Here is a 19,284-nt window from a genome sequence, read left to right on the forward strand (position 1 = left end):
ACAATCGTATCAGGAGCTTATTGCAGATGTTTTGATCATTACAATATTTTGCTCTGAAAATGCACACGGGCCACACAGCTGACCACTAAGGGGTTCTCATTTATGGCCTAGAAGGTGTCGCTATTGGTATTTGACCGGACTGTACCTTAGTAACCATTTTCATAAGGTCTATGTTTTCAGTCGCTATAGTTTAACCCATTTAGACCTGAGGCCGATTCTAAAAACGCCTTCTAAATCCTGACCTAAGTTTTATGAAAAACATGTATTCAAAAATTACCAAAAAAATGATGTTGCTATATACTGTACATAGCAACAAGAACCCAAAAAGGGTCCCCGGCTTGAAAGGTATAGTTACGTAATGGGGTTCCAGATCTAAATGGGTTAAAGTCTTCTTTCAATCATCATGATATGCGTTTTTTCTTTTTTTTTTACCTCATACTCTCTGAATATGAAAATTAATTATAAAGAAGGGTATGCTTCTACTGGTTCTACTGAGTGAAGACCCACCCTTCCACCCAATAGCATTAGATTATTCGCAACCGGAAATCCAATATGGTGGATTTGAATTAGCTGAATCACAGGGTCTGTAGGAACCAATGGGTGAAGTCTGTTCTTTTTTTGTTTTTTTACAGTCTATGGTTGGTAACCGCTGTTCTAGGTAACTGCCGTGCTCCCCACAAACTAACAACTACTATTTTGATCATCTATTTTCAGCGAAGAGTTTTGGTGTAGCAGGAAAAAAAGGAGGGGACCAAATGTAGAGCCCTTGGGTCATCACGGTCAACACAGTGTAGGATTTAAGGCTGTCACGCGGTGTTGCCAGATTCTGTGAGAGAAACAAGCAACCAGGTCTAGGAAAACCAGCCTAAAAGAAGCGACAATGGGCCACATGAGCACTTTAACATATACATCAGCTATTTGTAAATAGCAGATCTACAAGCTCACAACGCGCCGCGATGCGACGCGTTGTGAGCTTGTAGATCGGCTATTTTCAAATAAAATCTTGCGGGGAAATTATAATAAGCAGATCTGGCAACCCTGCCGTCACGCCGTCATCGCGGCTTTCAGCGGTCTGTTATTTTCTTGATAGCAGAGCGCTGCTATGAAGAACAAAGCGTTGCTATGGACGTAGGTCTAATCAATAGACTGAGCACCTGGATCATATTAATCCCCAGGGCATGTTTTTTGCCGTATCCAACATGGTGGCCAAGTAAACAAACAACACATGATGTCATTTTTACAGCTACAACAGTACACTAAAGAATGTTTTTGAAAACATGTGGGGTGAGAAACAGGCAACGCGGTGACAGAATCTTGGTCCATATTTGAGCAGCATTTCCCACGGAGTTTGGTGAGAGCCGGCCGTGTTGCAGAGGACGGACGTCGTTGGCATAACCTAATGAACTATTTGCTTTACCATCATCAGTTAACCCATTAAATTTGTGGCATCTGTGTCATTTTTAGATGTACAAGCGCTGCGAGCTTTCACATCTGCCATTTATTTATTTTCTGCCATGTAATTTCGAATTACGAAAAAGTTTGAGAACTGCTGATTTAGAGGGCATTTGTAGAATCGGCCTCAGGTCTTAAAGGACGACTTCGCCCATTTTCAACCTATCTTCATATAATAGGTCCTCACTAATGCTCATAATAAAATGGTAAAAAAAAAAATCTACTCAGTCTGTGTCCCATAGGAGGGCTGTGGACAGTTCAGAAACCCGTCTATCAGTGACATCATCGATGGGGAATCCAAGCTAATAGAAACTGCAGGCTTTGTATTCATGGAAAGTTGCAATGCAATAGTAGAAGCCATTGTTCACGTGTTAATATTTGTAGAATATTTGTAGAATCGGCCTCAGGTCTTATGCCCATTGGGCGTATGTTGGGCGGAGAATGTGCCCTTCGTAAGTGATTCAGATTGCCGGCTCAAAAGTACACCTGAGCTGCGTTCAAAGACATTAACTCAACAATTAAACTACAATCAGTGAGTGTCCTGGTGCCGAAAATGCACAAACATCACAATAATGGCATAAAGTGGATTTGTTAAAATTGTCTGATATAAACACTGAACAAACTATCAAACTAAATTCAGTCAAATGAATAATTTCGTATTTTCTTTGATATGTTGTCCAATGTCAAGTCTCTATTTCATCATGTGATGAGAGATGACACAGTTAGGCGTCTGTCAGTCAGTGAGCTGCACACATTTATGAGCTGTAAGCCCAACAATCTGTAAACGGCTTATTCGCCAGCATGTCATTGTGGGTGGAAGGGAGCTTCCTACTGTACATTTAATGTTGGTTTCAGTGGTGTAAAGTAACTAAGTGCATGTACTCAAGTGTTGTACTTAAGTAAAATGTTGAGGTACTTTTACTTTACTGGACTATTTCCCAATGTTCCAATGTTACAATACTGTTACAAATATTGTACTTTTACTCCACTACAATTACTTGAAAACTTTAGTTACTAGTTACTTTGCAGATATAGATTATTATATTATAAAACATACATTAACCACTTTAGCCCTATTTCTTTACAACGCATTGCAACGCGTTGTGAGCTTGTATGTCTGCTATTTTCAAACAGTACTTTTACTTTTGGTACTTTAAGTATTTTGATGCCAATATTTTTGTACTTTTAATCAAGTAACATTTTGTACACGGGACTTTTACTTGTAATATGAGTAATATGAGGTATTTTAGCATGTGTGTTTTGTGAAGTCCACATGTGTACACAATCTGTGTGTGTGTGCTTAATAGCCTGCACTCCCTCAGTGGGGCCCCCCTGTCCTGAATAGCCTGCACTGGGGGCCTGCCGTAACTACACTACACCACTGGTCCAGTGTTGATTTTGACAGGAATTTTGATTCATAGTATAGTATAGTAGTAGTAGTAGTAGTAGTAGTAGTAGTAGTATAGATAGTATTTTGAATTAAATTCCATTTAGTTTTAGTCATATTTAGTCATCTGAAATGTTTTACTGTTAGTCTAGTTTTAGTCGACTAAATAACATAAGATTATTGTTGACTAAATCTACAGTTAAAGGAGAAATCCGGTCATTTTAAGTGTTATGTTTGATGTGTGTCAAATCACTTACCAACGTATAAATGAAAATCGCGTTACTCCACAGAGCCCCCTATCGACCCCCACCGTTAGCATTATAGGAGGATATAGGATAGCCCAAATTCGCCTATTTTAACCAATGCAAAGTCTGTTTTTTTGCTTCTAGTACTCATTGTTGAGTCCCATGATAATGTAACGGGCGCTAAAACTCCCGACAAGCTAACGGCTAATAACAGAACGAGCTAATGCTGGTTGCTGGTTTCTCTCCCGACCTGGCAACATGGGGCTGCCATGCAGAGAGATAAGCAGCCCCAGCGTTAGCTCGTTTGTTATTAGCCGTTAGCTTGTCGGGAGTTTTAGCGCCTGTTACATTATCATGGGACTCAACAATGAGTACTAGAAGCAAAAAAACAGACTTTGCATTGGTTAAAATAGGCGAAGTTGGGCTATCCTATATCCTCCTATAATGCTAACGGTGGGGGTCGATAGGGGGCTCTGTGGAGTAACGCGATTTTCATTTATACGTTGGTAAGTGATTTGACACACATCAAACATAACACTTAAAATGACCGGATTTCTCCTTTAATATAGAATGTGTTTTGGCGGTGCCTTGATGGCGTCGTAATGGCTGATTTTACACTTGGTTGCATGCTGAAAATAGCCGATCTGTAGGTCTGCAACACACGAGTGCAACACCCGAGCGCAACTAAACATAAAATGACTTGTCTTAGTTCTACTGGATCTCTTCTCCACTAGTCCCTCCCTAACATTTTAGTCTAGTTTTTATTTGTTGACAAAATTGTCAATATATTTAGTCTTAGTTTTAGTCATCATAGCTTCGTTTTTATTTCGTTTTCGTCAGTGAAAAAAGGTAGTCTACTAACATTTTTCGTCATAGTTTTAGTCGACGAAATCAACACTGCACTGGTCCTCCATCACCCTGTCAGTGTCAGGGTTTGTTTCTCAATAATGACCGGCTCCTGATTTTTAGCTTTTAACTTTTTAGCTCAAGACCCAAAAGAGAAAATAACTGATCGACAAGCTCACAACGTGTTTCTATTTTCACTCCTTTAAAAACATGTGTTATCTTTTGAAATAATATATCACTGCTGTCGGGCAGAAACCAGCTAACTCCAAAATGTTCATTTTGTTCAATAGCACTGATTTATGATGATTTATGCAAAAGCGGAAACATAGAGTTAGCTGGTTTCTGCCGGACAGCAACAAAGTATATTTTGAATATATATTCGCAGGTAAACATCCCCTTTTTTCTTTTGCTACATTTATATATATATATTTTTTTTAAATGTAGGAAATGAAAAAAAGGGGATGTTTACCCGCGACCCATAAAAATTGGTCCGCGACCCAAACACGGGTCCCGAGACCCACCGTTTGGGAAGCAGTGCTGTGTAGTATAGAGCCACCGTGTGTACTGACCGTTGCCCAGCTCCCATGAGATGTTGTACTTCTTCCCGGCGCTGTACTTGAGCAGACTCAGCGTGGAGGAGGAGTTCCAGGAGTTGTCGGGGTTCCTGTGCAGCGCGTTGAGCCCCAGGATCAGGTGGAGACCGGCACACTCAGCGAAGTTGTACAGTTTGTCTAAAGACCTGGCTGGGAGAAACCCACAAAGCAGTTGTAACTTTGGTTCTTCCACACTTTGTAATCGATTAGTGCACTCATGCACTCAATCAGTGGTGGGAAAAGCACTCAAATGTTTTGCTTAAGTAAAAGTATCAATACTGCAATGTAGGAGTAGGCTACTCTGTTACAGGTAAAAGTCCGGAATTTACTTGAGTAAAAGTAGAAAAGTATTGGTATCAAAATTTACTTAAAGTACCAAAAGTAAAAGTACTAAAATGTTTGAAAATAGCTGATCTACAAGCTCACAACGCGTCGTGATGCGACAAGTTGTGAGCTTGTAGATCGGCTATTTTCAAATAGCCTAGGTATAAAATAGGGCTAAAGTGGTTATTGTATGTTTTATAATGTAATCATTTATATCTGCAAAGTAACTATTAACTAAAGTTTTCAAATATTTATAGTGGGGTAAAAGTACAATATTTGCGTCTGAGATGTAGTGGAGTAGAAGTAAAAGTATATACAATTGGAAATACTCCAGCTAAAGTACCTTAACATTGTACTTAAGTACAGTACTGGAGTAAATGTACTTAGTTACTTTACACCACTGCTCATAATGCACGTATATAAATTCCCCTTTGAATGGATTGAATTGGATTCTTACTGTAGTCTGCTATTCACCTGTTTCTAGGCTGTGTGGGCATCACTTCCTGTCGATGTGATCCAATGAAACTGGTCAGATGACCAATGATATCCAATGAAATCGACAGGAAGTGATGCCCACACAGCCTAGGAAACAGGTGAATAGCACTGGTTCTTGAGGTGGGGTCCAGGGACCCCCTTAAGGGCATTCTAGGAGGTCCCCAGCTAAATGATCGATGGTTAGGAACCATCTATCTATCTACAGCATCTAACTACAGGGTCCATTATAGGTTCAATTTGTCAGAGAAATAGAAAAGTATATCAAAGAGGCGTCTGTGGCCTAATCCATATCTGTCTGTCTGTCTGTCTGTCTGTCTGTCTGTCTGTCTGTCTGTCAAATAATCAATCCCAAATGTTTTAGCTTGAAATCCAAAAGATATACATTTGCTGTCTTCCTGGGACCTGAGCTTACAAATACACATTCAAAAGTAGAAATAATATCCAAGCTATACTATATACAAAACCTTTCTGAAACGCATCGCATCCCAACACGGTTCAGAAAGTACCTTTACAGTGTTTTAAATTATTATTTTTTTTGGATGAAAGGTAAAAAATACCAAAAAGAACAACGGGATATTTAGTCTCGACCCATAACAACGGGTCCGCGACCCAAAATGGGCACCCAGACCCTATATTTGGGCAACACTGTTGCAACACCCTCCCTTGCTAGGTGCGTTACCCTCTCTCGCTTCCTGATGGCTACACAAGACGGCCACTCTCTCACTTTGAGTAAAAACATTACATACCGTACATAGTCCATAAATCCATGAAATGTCATGCGCCGTGTTTTGTGGTGCGACGTAGAGGCACAGTCTGTCACCAAGTTTGTTTTACTCTGTTTAGGGGACCCCTGTCTCTACTCAACACCTACATCATGTTCCAATTTCTTAAACAGAACCATCAACTTCTCTAACAGGCCGGTGATCTAAAACAGATACCTGACTGACACCAGAAAGCCCTCTGGGTGTACTTAAAGCATGTGTGACATCTGTGCGTCATCTGAACCATCCCTTAGAGGTAGAAACAGTTCAAAGCAGTGTGATAAATTGCATCTACTGAAACAAGTGTGTGTGTGTGTGTGTGTGTGTGTGTGTGTGTGTGTGTGTGTGTGTGTGTGTGTGTGTGTGTGTGTGTGTGTGTGTGTGTGTGTGTGTGCGTTTGTGTGGGTGCGTGTACTTTTTTCCTCTGATATCGCAGGCAGCACATTAAAGGGATAGTTCACCCCCAAAAATACTTTTTTTCATTCGATTAGTCACCCCATGGAGACTTGAATTCATGGATTTTTTTCCCGTTTTTGTCGCATTCCTACGCCAATAATTTGAGGAGGAGACACAAAGAATATCCTTTTTAGTCTCCTACCGGAACCACTGCCTACCGGTCCGCTGGCCATCAAATTATTGGCTTAGGAATGAGACAAAAACAAAAAAAATCCATGAATTGAAGTCTTCATGGGGTGACTAATCGATAGAAAAAAAAATAGAACTCGGGGCATCTACGAGCTCCCAGCGCGTCCCGAGGCGGCACACTGTGAGCTTGAAGATCTGCTACTTTTCGCTATTTTTCGAAAGGTTTTAATTGTTTGGAGAACAAAAAGTACATGTTTTGAAATTTTGGGAAATATTCGCCTATAATGACATTAGGCCCAAAATAGGGATACCATGTTGAAAGTGGCCACGATGAAAGTGGTTCAAATAAATAAATAAACAAATAAAACATAATCATCTGGGAAATATTGGCTCCACTGTGTTTGACCAAAAAGCGTGAAGAGGAAAAGCAGGGAAAATCTGTCTGTTCTTCAGAATTGAAATCAGCACTGTATGTCTACACACACTAGAACTGCTCACTGTGTTGTTTATATAGACTAAACCTAAATAATTTAAAGCTGCAATGAACTTTATATTGTAATGAATCAAACATTATTATGGCAGAGTGGGTTAATACAACATAACTAGTACATCTGCACAGCGGTTGGAGGTGGTCTCCCTCAGTGGTGGAAGAAGTATTGTCATCAAAATATACTTAAAAGGTAAAAGTACTAAAATGTTTGAAAATAGCAGATCTACAAGCTCACAACGCGTCGCGATGCGACACGTTGTGAGCTTTTAGATCGGCTATTTTCAAATAGCCTATCTATAAAATAGGGCTGAAGTGGTTAATGTATGTTTCATAATACAATAATGTATATCTGTAAAGTAACTACAAACTAAAGTTATCAAATAATTGTAGTGGAGTAAAAGTACAATATTTGCCTCAGAGATGAAGCAAAAGAAGTAAAAGTATTGAAAATTGGAAATACTCCAGTAAAGTTAAAGTGGACTCCGTATCTGCTTCCATCGAGACATTTTGACTCTGGTGTAGGGTAGGACGTCTAGTTGTTGACACATAGTACTGCCTGAAGCTCATGAGTGCAATATCTCCCCGGGCCGAGCGGGGATTGAGACTGCATGGGGTTTGAATCGCATGCAGGTCGGACATGAAACTTACGGACGGCAGCTTTAAGGACTGCTAAATGTATCAATTGACCCCTGACTCTATTTCTGACCTACAGTACGTTGTTGAACAGCTGTTCTTTTAAAGCCCACCCCCCTCCCCCATGCCAGTGGTTTTACAACCATGTGGGGTTTTATTTAGATATATTTTTTATATATAACTGTATATTTTTACTATTGGCAGAAGAGTCGTTTGATGATCAGGTTTTATTCTGCCATGTAAAACGTAACACAAAACATCAGGTTCCATCTGATGTCATATGTTCCTTGTGCTTACCACTCAGACCTTGATCCCAGTTAACAACCCACTCTGTGTGTGTGTGCGTGTGCGCGTGCGTGTGTGTGTGTGCGTGCGTGCATGCTCACACTAGTGTGTGTGTCATATCATACACTAGTGCAAAGCAATGGACTCAAAATAAGGATAATGTATTATAATAAGGTATTATAACTATGAGAATACATTCTGGCCGAAAGAGCTTTAACTTTTTAACAAAAATGTGCGTGTGTGTGTGTGCATTTTTTTTTTTACTCTAAGTAAAAGTTTCAATACTGCAATAAAAGTACTCTGTTACAAGTACAATTCATATGTCTATGCATTGAATACCAAGGACCCCAATGGAAACAAGACCGCAAGGACTTGTTTGGACGGACCTTTTAGACAAAGTATTATAAATGTAATTGTGCTGTTTACATTTTTTGCCTAATAAAATATTCAATCAAAAGTACCAAAAGTAGAAAGAACTCATTATGCAGAATGTCCCATTTCAAAAGTTTTCAAATGTATAAAAATCTTTTGAAAATAGCAGATCTACAGATCTAGCTTGTAGATCGGCTATTTTCAAATGGCCAAAATGTATATAGGGCTGAAGTGGGTAATTTATGCTTTGTAATAATAATCAAAATCTACAAAGTGCAGTAACTAGTAACTAAAGTTTTCAAATAATTGTAGTGGAGTAAAAGTACAATATTTGCCGCTGAGATGTACTGTATAGTGGAGTAGAAGTAAAAGTATTGGAAATTGGAAATCCTCAAGTAAAGTACAAATACCTCAAAATTGTACTTAAGTACAGCACTTAAGTAAATGTACTTAGTTACTTCCCACCACTGCATATATTGTTTTGAAATCTTTGCGTTTCGCCAACTATGTGCAGGTCAACTTCAAATAGGCTCACGGCCCACCAGTGGTCCCCAGCCCACAGGTAGAGAACCTGCAGGTCTAACAGTGTTCCTCAGTGAGAATCCAAACAGACTGATATTCCCATCATGGACACCTGTGGAGCTTGTTCTCTGCAGGGCACCGGAGCAGCCATCTCTCTGCTGTACTTTTACACATGACTCTGTCACTCACGTTTATACCTGCTGTCATCACCACAGACCTGACCTCTGACCTGGGAGGGCAAGAGTTGAGCCCGGCCGATATATTTCAGTTCGGCGAACGTTTCCCAAAGCTTTCAACAAAAACATCTATATGAGCTTTAACCCATTCAATCCGGGAACGCATCTCTGTCATTTTAGATTTCTTTAGCTATTCAAAAATAGCAGATATACAAGCTTTCCAGACATTTCCTGGAACAAAATATTTTACAAATGTTCACTTTAGACATAATATACATTCCAAGATTTGCACACATTTTCATGATTTTTCAAAAATAGCAGATCTACAAGCTCATAGCATGGCACTCTGTGCCACGCTATGAGCTTGTATATCTGCTATTTTTGAATAGAAATCTTAAAATTACACAAATGATGCTTTCCCGGTCTTAATGGGTTAACGTGTTACATTAGCTATTTGGGGGGAAATGTTTGAATAGGGATTACGTGGTTAAATCAAATAAAGTTCAGTTTACATATATAATTGCTCATGTTACTTATGTAGTTATACAGTTTATGATCAAAGTTATTTGTGTTAATTTTTTTTCTGTGCTTATAAGTTAAATGTTCTAAAATAGAATAGAATAGAAGATTTCAAGATTTGCCTTTTTTTATGATTATTTTTGCAAAATATTGGTCAAAACATCTGTAATCTGCGGTCAAGGGTTTTCCAAAATGGAAATCAGCAGCCGACACAAGAGTCAGGCATCAGTTTGGCTCCTGGCAAGAGGACAGAAGCCTGACGCTAAAACGCACTCACAAATCCTCAGTGTTAATCTAACTCTGAGAGTGTACAACACTCACTGCTGCTCAAGTCCTCACCAATACCAACAAAGTGGATCATATCGCTCCAGTTCTTAGATCTTTCCACCGACTCCCTACTGTATACTACTGTGGTTCAGTGGTGGAAAAAGTATACACAAGTGTTTTACTTAAGTATCAATACTGCAATGCAGAAGTACTCTGTTACAAGTAAAAGTCCGGAATTCAAAATTGACTTGAGTAAAAGTACAAAAGTATTGGTATCAAAATGAACTTAAAGTACCTAAAGTAAAAGTACTAAATGTTTGAAAATATATGATCTACTAAGCTCACAACGCGTCGCAATGCGGCGCGTTGTGAGCTTGTAGATCGGCTATTTTCAAATAGCCTAGGTATGAAATAGGGCTAAAGTGGTTAATGTATGTTTGATAATGTAATCATTTATATCTGCAAAGTAACTAGTAACTCAAGTTTTCCAATAATTGTAGTGGAGTAATAGTACAACATTTGCCTCTAGGATGTAGTGGAGTTGAAGTAAAAGTATTGACCATTGGAAATACAGTATTCGAGTAAAGCAAAAGTACCTCAAAATTGTACTTAAGTACAGTACTTGAGTAAATGTACTTGGTTACTTTACACCACTGGCATTGATTGATTTAGGGCCAAAATACAGTTCTAATCTTGTACTACATCATGAACCATCCAGACCTCTCAGGTCATCTGGGACATGTCTGGTTTCTGTCCCAGAATATTAACTAAACCTGTAGAAGCAGCTTTCAGGTCACCACATACAGTATCTGGAACAAAGTCCCAGAAAACCGCAGGCCTGCTACAACTCTCAGTTCTTCTAAATCAAAGCCGAAGACCTTTTTGTTTGCCACTGCCTTTTACCTGTTTTTATTTTCTAAATGTAATTTCTTCCGCACAATAGTGTAATTATAGGGTGAATAATTAAATTATTCATTAAACTCTTATCTTTCTGTTTTATTTCCTTTGTCTTATTTTGAATTCAAATGTCCAATTTTATGTATTTCTTCTTTTTATCATCTTTGTGTAAAGCACTTTGAATTGTTGCCTTGTTGTGGAAAGGTGCTACTGTATACAAATGCACTTGCCTTGCTTTTCCTTACAAATGTACCCTTGAAGGTGTGTGTGTGTGTGTGTGTGTGTGCGTGTGCGTGTGCGTGTGTGTGTGTGTGTATATATATACAGTATATATAAATATATATATATATATATATATATATATATATATATATATATATACAGTATTATATAAACAATGGGCAAGTCAGAACCTCAAGGCACACCTGTATTCGAAGCAAAAACAGCAATCTATAAGCTCACAGTGCATTGTAATGTGACGTGTTGTGAGGTTTTTGATTCGCTATTTTCGCATTTTTTTAATATATATTTGTAATCAAATATATAGATACATTTTTATTTAAATGTTTTTTTTAAATAGAATTGTCCAAAATAAGAATGCCAGGTAGAAGGTAACATTTTTTTAAGGGCATAGAATTTGACTCTCCAGTCAAAATGAATGGACCCAATATAGTAAATTAGGCTAAAAGATAATTCAAAACTTTTTTTGTTTAACTGCATACGGCGCAATAATGACATGCGGCTGTCACCAAATCCCAGGGCACCCCCGGACTTGTCACACAGCGGACCATTGTGCCTCGGCACAGAGTTTTGGGAAATCACTGGTGTAGACTAAACCTACATGCCCATAGATAGATACAAAGTGTATGGATCTGTGGGTGAACAGCTTGATGCACGTGTGTGCAGTCAAGTATCCCCATAGCCTGCAAGTGTTTCTATTTTCCAAGAGTGAAACCCCTGAATACCTCAGACTAGATGTTTTGAAATGTGATCGGTTTGGAGCCGTGCCATAAACATAAATATTACCCTGACCCCCCGACCCACACTTCCTAGGGCCAACGGGAAACAGATGACGACCATATGCGGCTCTGGTACCTGGCAGAACATGCCCCCCCGACCCACCCAGACACACATTTGCGACCAGGTGAGCTTATTAACTGACAATAAGGGGAGGAAGAGAGAAAACAGACTCACAGTATGATGACAATGTATTGTTAACCACATGAACCCTATGGCGTCCCTACTCTGGGGCCGAACATTCAGCCAAGATAGCCAATCTACAAGCTCACAGCACGACCGGCTATTTTCTAGCGAAGAGATCTGGTGCAGAGGGGGAAAAGGGAGCGGACCGAGTAAAGAGACCTGGGGCACTCCGGTCGATAGGGTTTTAAGTGGTTAAAGCTGCAATCTGTAATATTTATGCTCCTTCCTGGGATTCGAACCCATCATCTCCTGCGTGGGCAGTGATGGAAGAAGTAGACCTACATGTACTCAGTACTTGAGTAAAAGTGAAAAAATTATTGTCATCAAAATATTCTTATATAGTAGCAAATGTAAAAGTACTCAGTATGCAGAATGCCCCATCTCACAAGTTTCAAATGTATGTATAATTAGAGAACTTGTAGATCGGCTATTTTCAAATAGCCAAAGCATACAAAAGAGCTGAAGTGGTTTTGTAATAATAACAGAAATCTACTAAGTAATTAGCAACTAAAGTTTTCAAATAATTAGTGGAATAAAGGTACAATATTTCCGTCTGAGTGGAGTTGAAGTAAAAGTATTGAAATTGTAAATACTCCAGTACAAAATAAAAAATATGATTAGCCAACTTAGTACTTGCACGTACAGTATCTGAGTAAATGTACTTAAGGTAGTAACTTTCCACAACTGTGCATGGGAGAAATTTATCCCAGTGACCTAAGACATGATATTGCACTCATGTAAACCACTAGTGCACCTAATCTGGAGATATTGCGCTTGTAAGCTTCAGGCGGCACTAACGTGTCAAGCCAAACGTGGGGTCTACAAGTGTAAAAGTAGGGGAGACCACCTCCAAGTTCACCACTGCAGATTGACTAGTTATACTAGTTGTATTTATATATTTTATTGTACCAAAACATCTACCGCTCAGACAAGAGGCAATGAACACTTGAATGTCTCAATGGAAGAGTAGGGAGACCACTTCCAACCACTGCAGATATCGTCGCCGTCAGGCAGAAAGCTTCTCCATATTTTAACTTTTTGTTTGTTTTTTGAATCCTTTTGAATCCTGAAAAGTAACAGTTTTGGACAAATGAGGTTTCCACCTGACAGAGACGATAATGCTAGTTAAATTGCATCGACATACTCTACCTATCAGATTGGTTTAAATGACGTTTTGTTCACTTACAAAAAAAGTTCCAGCTTTTTAAGTCATCCTCAGGTGTGAAGGGTCTGAAGATATAAGTGCAGGCTAATCAGAATCAGATTTCTTTCATTTTCATTTTCATTTTTTTTCCAGAAAAAAAAAACTCTGGCGTTCACATCTGAAGATAAGTAGGCTAATAATACTTAATGATACTTAATGCTCAGATGTCGGAGGAAAGCATATGGTCCGATGCCAGTAGCAAAATCAAACAGGGAGCAATTGGCTACAAATCAGACCTTTGGACCAAATGTGGCTTTTTATTGGGCCTAGACAGGAGCTTTATGCGTGATGCACGTGGCAAACGTTCAGATCGCGAATGATGAATGTTGCCCCGGGCTTTAACTCACTTTCCATCATATAAACGGTGTCGAGGAAGGTGCTTTTAAAATGTAATATATCACACTCTATTTAACCACTTAAGCCCCTATATGCATACTGTACATGTACCTCGTGGTTTGACAAATAGTGAAAATAGCCCGATTTACAAGCTCGCCTCACCAATGTCTTTTTCTTTTGACAATTTTGCCCTATAATAATGACATGCCCAAAATAGGGATGCCAGGTTGGAAATGGTTGAGTAAACATTTTAAGTGTTATATTACTTCTGGGATTACTTGTGTGTTACTTTCGCGAAACACCCTCAAAGGAATTCCACGAAAGATCACTAGGCGTGATATTAAGACTGCAATCTGTATGTTTTATGTCCCACCCGAGATTCAAACCAAAAGATCTACCGCTCATCCAAGAGGCAATGGCTGCAAAAGGGCTAAACCATAGACTGTATAAAAAGAATGGACTAAGCCACACCTCTGGTTTCTACAGACCGAAAATGAAGCCGATTGTTCAGGAATTTGAAATCCGCCATCTTTAATATATGCCAAAAAGCGACCGGGAACAGGAACCGGAAATCAATCCCTAAAGAATGCTATGGGTTGGGTAGCTTGTCAATCAAGAGCGGGGACGGGGAATGAATGCTATTGGTTGTGTAGCTTGTCAATCAAATCATCCCGCCCCTCCTAGAGCATAGCTTTATCGTGAATTGCAAAATAAATTTGGCGAAACGCATATCATGATGATTGAAAGGAGACTTTAAACTAGCGACTGGAAGCATATAGTATTTATGACAATGTTTATTAAGGTAAGAAAATGAAGTCTAAAGTTCCGCTTACATTGAGAGAATATTCTTTCTGACACCAGCAGGGTAAAACAGCGAAACTACAGGCCATTCCAACTGTCTCTTCCGTATTGGAGTCAATATAAAAATCTCAAGATGGCCCATTGGGCTAAACATCCAAACAGGAGCAAGTGTTGGTGAGTAAAGCAAGTGTTAGTGAGTACATCTACTGTGATCATTTTAAAACTTAGCGATGCCAATTTGAGTCCGGTCTGCAGATCGTTCCACCAACGACCAGGGACCAAAGTAAGAAATACTTTTTTGGTTTGAACCCCCTCAGATTTAGATGAAGGTACAACGTGACACAGCTAAGCATTTGATCTGAGGTTAAGGGCGTTTCTAACTAAGACAAACATGTCAACCAGTAGGTAGTAGCCTACCCTACTGTATGTCGCTATGGAAAAGTGGGGACACTACCTCCAACCGCTGCAGATGTGCTACAGTAGTTATATTGTATTAAAAAATAGCAGATATACAAGCTCATAGCGCGGCACAGAGCTACTATTGAAACATTTTGAAAATGTGTGCAAATCTTAATATCTGATTATACATATTTTCTAAAGCGAACATTTGTAACTCAAATCTTTGCTTCTGGGGATTCTACAAATGTCTTTTGAAAAAACATATTCAAATATTCACAATTTTTCTAAAATAGCAGATCTACAAGCTCATAGAGCGGCACTCAGTGCCGCGCTATGAGCTTGTATATCTGCTATTTTTTGAATAGCCAAAGAAATCTAAAATGACACAATGCGTTCCCGGTCTTAATGGGTTAACATACAGAATACAGAAGAATGCCACCACAATTCCAATGCTATTCTAGCAGTCTTTCATTGTCATGATGAAACACAAACAACTCTTAGAAGCGCACACATTTTTCAGAGAGTAATGCATTACTTGACATACTTCCTGTATTGCATAATATTCGCTCAGAATGTATTGAAAGGATAGCCTCTTGAGATATAACATCTCATTTACAAGGAGGTCCCATACAAATACAGAAATATAGCAAAAACATCCACATCATACATTTTTAACACTTTTACTTGAGATTGTACACGTTCATTTTTTTTTCATTTTTTATTTTAGTTTAGCTGTGTTTAGGTACTGTTTGAAGTACTTTTTATTCTGGGATAGTTCACCCCCAAAATGACTTTTTCCTGTCAATTAGTCACTCCATGGAGACTTTAATTCATTACATTACAACAAATTCTGTTGTAATTTTACTCCTGATTCACGTCCCGTGTCTAATTATTTGAATTGTGGTTTCTATTGTGTGTCTATTGTATTGTAACCTCGGCTACATTGTAAATGAGGGCTTGCCCCTCAATTGTACTCTGAGTTTAAATAAAGGTTATGATGATGATAGCATCCATTACAAATACAGATAGCTTTCTCACCCTCTCCCAATCACGCACGCACCTGCTATACAAGAAAAAAGACAAAAATGGGATCCAATATAATGACCCGGATAATCAATGATGTGATAATGATGTAATATCAATTACATCAGCGTTTGTCTTGTAAGTGCAAACAATTAAAAAACATAAACATGTTGTTTTAAGATGCGACAATCCTGAAGCAGTGGAAAGAGGTGATCTCAGAGATCTCAGAGAAAGAGGAAGATTATTCCAGTCAGATGGAGATTTGTATTGGAATGACCCGCGTCCAACTTTCAACTTAAAAAGTCTGGGAACGACAAAAAAGGGATGTTGCATATGTCTTAAGTGGATATGAAGAACTACATGGAACTAAAACTGTTTCAGATAAGAAGGACAATTAAAATAAAGACATTTGAAAATGAACTGAACCCAGTGAAATTGCCTTCTACATTTAGGCTGCAACCAATTATGCGATTCATACATGAAACAGTGATGCGTTCCATATGGACACCTCAAAACAAATCTATATAGAGAATTATACACAATGTTAAGAGGCTTAAATGCTGTAAGTGTCAGTGTTGTTCTGATAAACAATATCGGCATAATCTATAATAGGAGGTATAACTTGAGAAAGTATACATTTTCTAACTCAGACAACCATATGTTCTTTTTATAATAAAATCAATGTGGGCTTTAAAGAGAGATATTTGTGAACCATCCCTTAGAGGTACAAACAGTTCAAAGCAGTGCGATAAATTGCATCTACTGAAAGTGTGTGTGGCGTGTGTGGAGTGTGTGGATGTGTGCGTGCGTTTGTCTGTGTGTGTGTGTGTTACTCTCTCAAGGTCTTAAAGTAAAGAACAGTGGCATCAGCATAAAGCTCAACAAGATTGAGGTAAACCTTGTGGAACACCCTTTTCAACGATTAAGTCGTCAGACTGAGAACACACTGAGGTAGGGGTGTAATGGTACATGCATTTGTACCAAACCGTTTTGTTCGGCTCAGTACAGCTGTGCATCTAATTAAACATAGACTTGTTTGACGTGTGGAACTTCAATTCCGAGTTCCCACAACATGAACATTATTGAGGGAGTGCATCACACCACAGCACGCTGTATACACAGAACATTACAAAGACAGCATGCTTAGCCCCCAAACCCATCACGACGGCAGACCAGAATCAAGAACTTGAAGACCACTCCATCATCATTAAGGTCTCCAGTTTGGGTTTCTTTGTGAAATGCAACAAAGACAAGTGGATAAGACAATAGCAATGTGCCGCCATTGTTCCGCCGCGATGGGGTATGTTGCTGGCAACACTTCAAAACATGTTAGATCATTTGAAACGGAACTATGCAATTGTGAATACCACTGCTGCTAGGAAGAAAGAAAGAAAAAACTAATATCAAGGCTGCCATCAGAGAAAACCTGGACGACAGGCACTCTGCTTGTCATGATTTCCTCCACAAATGCACAGCTCTTGACCCAGGGCTCAAGGCCCTTCCTCATGTGAATGATGCCTGTCGTGACAGAATCTTAAACAGCCTCAACGCAGAAACTGTAACCGTGGAGGAACAGGTATGTACATTTTTCTCGTGCATAAAATGTATTCATTGCTTAATTCTAAATACTTGTTGCTACTGTCAGTATTACATTAAGAGCTGTAAAGAATATAGTTAAATTAAGTTACCATTAACGGCATTACATACAGGAACAAGAACCAAGTCTGCTTTGCTGCCTCTTGAAAGAAGAGGTATATTATACAAGAAAATGTTTTCTTTTCCCATTACTGTAGCGGGGAAAAAATAGAACTGTGGCTTCAAAACTGATATCTGAACTGAACCGAAATTCGGCGTACTTTTGCACTGCTAAAGATTCAACCAGAGGATGAGCATTTGGATGTAAACCAATAGAATAGAGCTTATCACAAAGGAGGTATAGTGTTCAATCAATCATCACTTTGGAAAGGTCATAACATTGCACCTGTAAGATGGCCTGTGTCAAAGGATGAAAACACATCATTAGCGAATTATAAAAGAGCTGTGGTAGTGGAAACATTTGGTCTAAAACCTAAAATTGGAATGGAGATAAAATGTTTCCAAATTTAGTTTGTACTATTACTATGCAATGCATTACAGTATATATATATATATATATATATATATATATATATATATATATATATATATATATATACGGATATGTGTTACGTTTTTTTAGTTTTATGGTTGTCTATTCCCTTTAAAACAACCTGTCTGTTCTCCATCTCATTAATAACTATCAATTGAGCCAATATTATCATAACCGCTATTATCGTAACTCCTTCCTTCTGTAGCCAAGTCTGGAGTGATGTGCATGCATACGTGTGTATTGTGTGTGCGTGTGTGTGTGTGTGTGTGTGCGTGTGCGTGTGCGTGTGTGTGTGTGTGTGTGTGTGTGTGTGTGTGTGTGTGTGCTCGTGCGCACGCAGAACTGAGTGCAACAGGACAAAGAAAGCAGGGCCAGATGTTCTGTCAGGATGAGTGATTCCAGACGCTTCCTCACCTGAGATCTGAGTGCAATATGAGCAGCCTCACTACCAGAAACCCCAGCAGCGCCCAGGGTCTCCCCGGTCACCCAAACACATCATGAAGGTATCAGAAGGTGCACAAAACTCAAACTATTACTTTTCATCTCTCAAGCCCCCCTAGCATCCGTATTCTGGCGGAAAACCATCGCAGAAAGTAGCCGATCGACAAGCTCACGACGCGTCGAGGGCTCTTTTCGGGGGGGGGGGGGGATAATTAATGTGGAGCGAAAACAGAAACGACACTAGTGCAGAGCCCTGAGGGACTCCGGTCAACCAACTTCGGGGTTTAAATAGTAAAAAAAAGAAACGTATTATAATAAATGAATCACTTTCAACCTTCCTATTTTGTGTATGTTTTCAACATAGGTTAAAATATGATCCTGTTTCTGATCAGACTGAATTGAAGACATTTCCTTTTGATTTATGTTTGTCACAATTTAACAATTTAATTATCAATGTATCAACCCCGGTGCCCCTATTTTGGGCAAATAGTCAAAAAAGTTCAACATTCAGAAAAGTACAGTACAGTATATAGGCCTTAAGTGGTTGAGAAAATGTCACCCCCCCCTCATATCTTCTTTTTTTCTTTCACAAATCAAACCCTGGACACTGCCACCACTTGCAGAGCATGGACCATAGCACCCTCCTCCCCCCTGGCTGCAAATATAGACAGCTACTCTGAAAATAATTAATTCACAAATTAATCTTGCTTTGAAAATGTTATGCCCCCAAAAATCACTGCCTTAAATAACCTGGGCACACTGTCACAGACGTTGTGTTGTTGTGATATACCCTGTTTTGTCTGAATGTTTAGTCTATACCCTGTGTTTGAGTGTTACCTGTTTTGACTGTTTCATTGTATACAGATTGTGACAATAAACTTCCTGTGTGGAGGACAATAA

At 39.0% G+C, this 19,284-nt stretch overlaps 1 protein-coding gene across 1 annotated transcript in view; it reads right to left on the minus strand.

Annotated features, from left to right (window-relative positions):
- The window catches only part of hpse2 (heparanase 2), a gene marked incomplete at both ends in the record, with an annotated part of 117,145 nt that overhangs the window by 53,113 nt on the left and 44,748 nt on the right, over nucleotides 1-19,284 (minus strand). The window contains one exon of the mRNA XM_084075989.1: nucleotides 4,500-4,673. Within this exon, the coding sequence (XP_083932115.1) occupies nucleotides 4,500-4,673 (174 nt within the window). The remainder of the gene's footprint in view (nucleotides 1-4,499; nucleotides 4,674-19,284) is intronic.

Source organism: Gymnoscopelus microlampas (assembly GCF_963454915.1).
Source record: "Gymnoscopelus microlampas genome assembly, chromosome: 13".
NCBI lineage: Eukaryota > Metazoa > Chordata > Actinopteri > Myctophiformes > Myctophidae > Gymnoscopelus > Gymnoscopelus microlampas.